At 37.7% G+C, this 2500-nt stretch overlaps 1 protein-coding gene across 6 annotated transcripts in view; it reads right to left on the bottom strand.

Annotated features, from left to right (window-relative positions):
- LOC135219395 (cell adhesion molecule Dscam2-like) overlaps positions 1-2500 on the bottom strand; it is a 391041-nt gene that overhangs the window by 56436 nt on the left and 332105 nt on the right. For all 6 annotated transcript variants that reach the window (XM_064256138.1, XM_064256137.1, XM_064256139.1 and 3 more), the window contains exon 10: positions 1133-1277. In XM_064256138.1, the coding sequence (XP_064112208.1) occupies positions 1133-1277 (145 nt within the window). The remainder of the gene's footprint in view (positions 1-1132; positions 1278-2500) is intronic.

Below are 2500 nucleotides of genomic sequence, written 5' to 3'. Positions count from 1 at the left end.
TTTTTACGATACGAATGTCGTAAATTTAGGTTAGTATGCCGGGTAAGCCAGTACTTGTAAAGGAAACGTTAATGTTGTTACCTTCGTCATCAATTGCTCTGTGAAACAACACTTCACAGAAATTGAAGGAATTCAAGAAATATATTAGAGATATTTGCATGTGCAAAGGTAATTCGTAATTAATCTCAAACTTTGTTAAAAGTCCGAAAAACCAAGAACTTTTATTTAGCTAGTAAAACATACAAAGATAAACCAAAAATAAACTTATGTCATATAGTAAAAAGGTCACTCGATATAAAAATGAGAAGGTCTGAACGTCAGCAAAGGTCCATTCGTCTGGTACAGAGATGTTACGTTTTCTGTATCTCCATTCCGGAGACACAAGATGAAATAAAATAGACTTGGTTTCCTTAATTACACGAAGGATGACTTCTCTCGTTTGCAAGTTGCCGAAAGGCATTCTTTGGAATTTTACTTATATTTAGTTAGGCGTGTCATTTAGGGCTAGAGCTAGGGTGTATTTTATGGTGCTTCTGTATATAATACTCTGAATATAATACTAATAGTAGTAGTTGTAGTAGTAGTAGTAGTAGTAGTAGTAGTAGTTGTAGAGGTAGAAGTAGCATGACTCTTGAAATAGAGAAACAAATCCACACTTTATGTATGGTTACATATATTTTAAGACTGAAATGGTGGATCGACCAGATTCCCCAAAGCTCTCTGTAGAGATTTATTTAAATATATATATATATATATATATATATATATATATATATATATATATATATGTGTGTGTGTGTGTGTGTGTGTATATATATATATAATATATATCTATATATATAATATATATATATTATACTACTAATATTATATATATATTATCTATATATGTACCCATGCATAAGTGTGATTTATTTCTCCAATAATAATAATAATAATAATAATAATAATAATAATAATAATAATAATAAAATATTCGGGAAATGCTGTTTTTTCTTCTACCTTCCTTTGACCGGCCACCTCGCCTTTTTTTGTTTTCTGCAGGCCTAGTATAGAACAGGGTATTGGGTTGCCAGACTTGAGAGAGAGAGAGAGAGAGAGAGAGAAACACTACATTTACTCATATACTGACCGATCATGCTGAGGAAGTGGGAAGCCATCTAGAGTCCAAGAGACATGAGGAGTTGGGGCTCCCGAGGCGATGCACTTGAGGCTCACAGAGGGACCCGGCTGCAGAGTCTGGCTGATGAAACGGTACTCGAGTTCTGGAGCAGAATCTGTAAAATGAATAAATAAAAAAAGGTCATTTCGGATTTTATTCAATTTGTTTACCTGTCCTGTCAAAACGGGAAGCAATATTCATGTTATCCTGCACTTGCATCCTGTTTGCAACATACCCAGTATATAAAGGTGGGTACACACGTGCGAACCGAACCTTGTATTGTAACCGATTCTTGTAACAAAAACGCAAGTGTGGACGGTTCCTCGAACCCGAACCCCGAACCCCGAACCCGCGAGGTTTGAGGCTCCGTTCGCCCTCCGTCCCGGCAATTGTCGGTTTTTGGGCCCCGAATCAAAGGGAGGTCTCTTTGAACGTTACGCAATGTGTGGACGGGACCTGTATTACGCGCGTATCAACAGAGGTTGCTGAACTTGTTGACACCGACTATGAACAAGGCTGTCCATAGTAGCGTCCCTTATTTTGGTCAGATCAGTAACGTATATGTCTACCATGGCTGATTGAGTGAGCGAAGAGCTTATTTATAGTTATTAACGAAGAAAAACTTTACTGTGGCCAGAAACTTCTTGAATCTCAATGTTCAGCGGAGTAATTCCCGACCACTGTATTCTACCCTTTTAGTATATAACCTTGATTGCCACCATCTTCTTTTATTTCGCTTCATCTTCGTTAAATAATATGTATAAATATACGGGGCAGCTGCTACTTGCATGGTGGCCATCGTCGGTAAACAACCCGGACAGAGACAGACTGATGATCGCAGTGGATTGAAATGAAGTTACGTGTTTAACGTGGTTACGGTTCGTCCTCAACATTTTGACACCTTGTAACCGTATATGCGTAACTCAGTTACACATACAAGGTTCGGCTCTCACGTCTGTACCCACCTTTATATTGGTTCTTATTTCTGCACTGTCTTGTTTACGAGTTTGTGGCAGTTAAACCATGAGCTTATTTATCGTTGACTGTCAGTTTGACACATAAAACCAATTGCATATACACACTGCATTTTCTGCTGTAAGATGGAAGTTTCTCAGGAAACCTTATGTGTAGGATTTGCAATGGTTGTTGGAAGTCTGGATATCCAGACTGGGAGGCGACTGGTCAATGGGGGAGTATTATGTCTGAAGAAGGGTTTGCGACTAGAGGTCTCAGCTCTAAGGAAAACTAGAAGCAAGAAAAAATTCCATAACTTGCTCATTAATTGGATCATCAAATTATGTTACTTTTTTAAGTGCAAGATATCGCAAGTAAATGTTT

Source organism: Macrobrachium nipponense, chromosome 1 (genome assembly GCF_015104395.2).
Source record: "Macrobrachium nipponense isolate FS-2020 chromosome 1, ASM1510439v2, whole genome shotgun sequence".
Classification (NCBI taxonomy): Eukaryota; Metazoa; Arthropoda; class Malacostraca; order Decapoda; family Palaemonidae; genus Macrobrachium; species Macrobrachium nipponense.
This window is presented reverse-complemented; position numbering and strand designations above follow the sequence as displayed.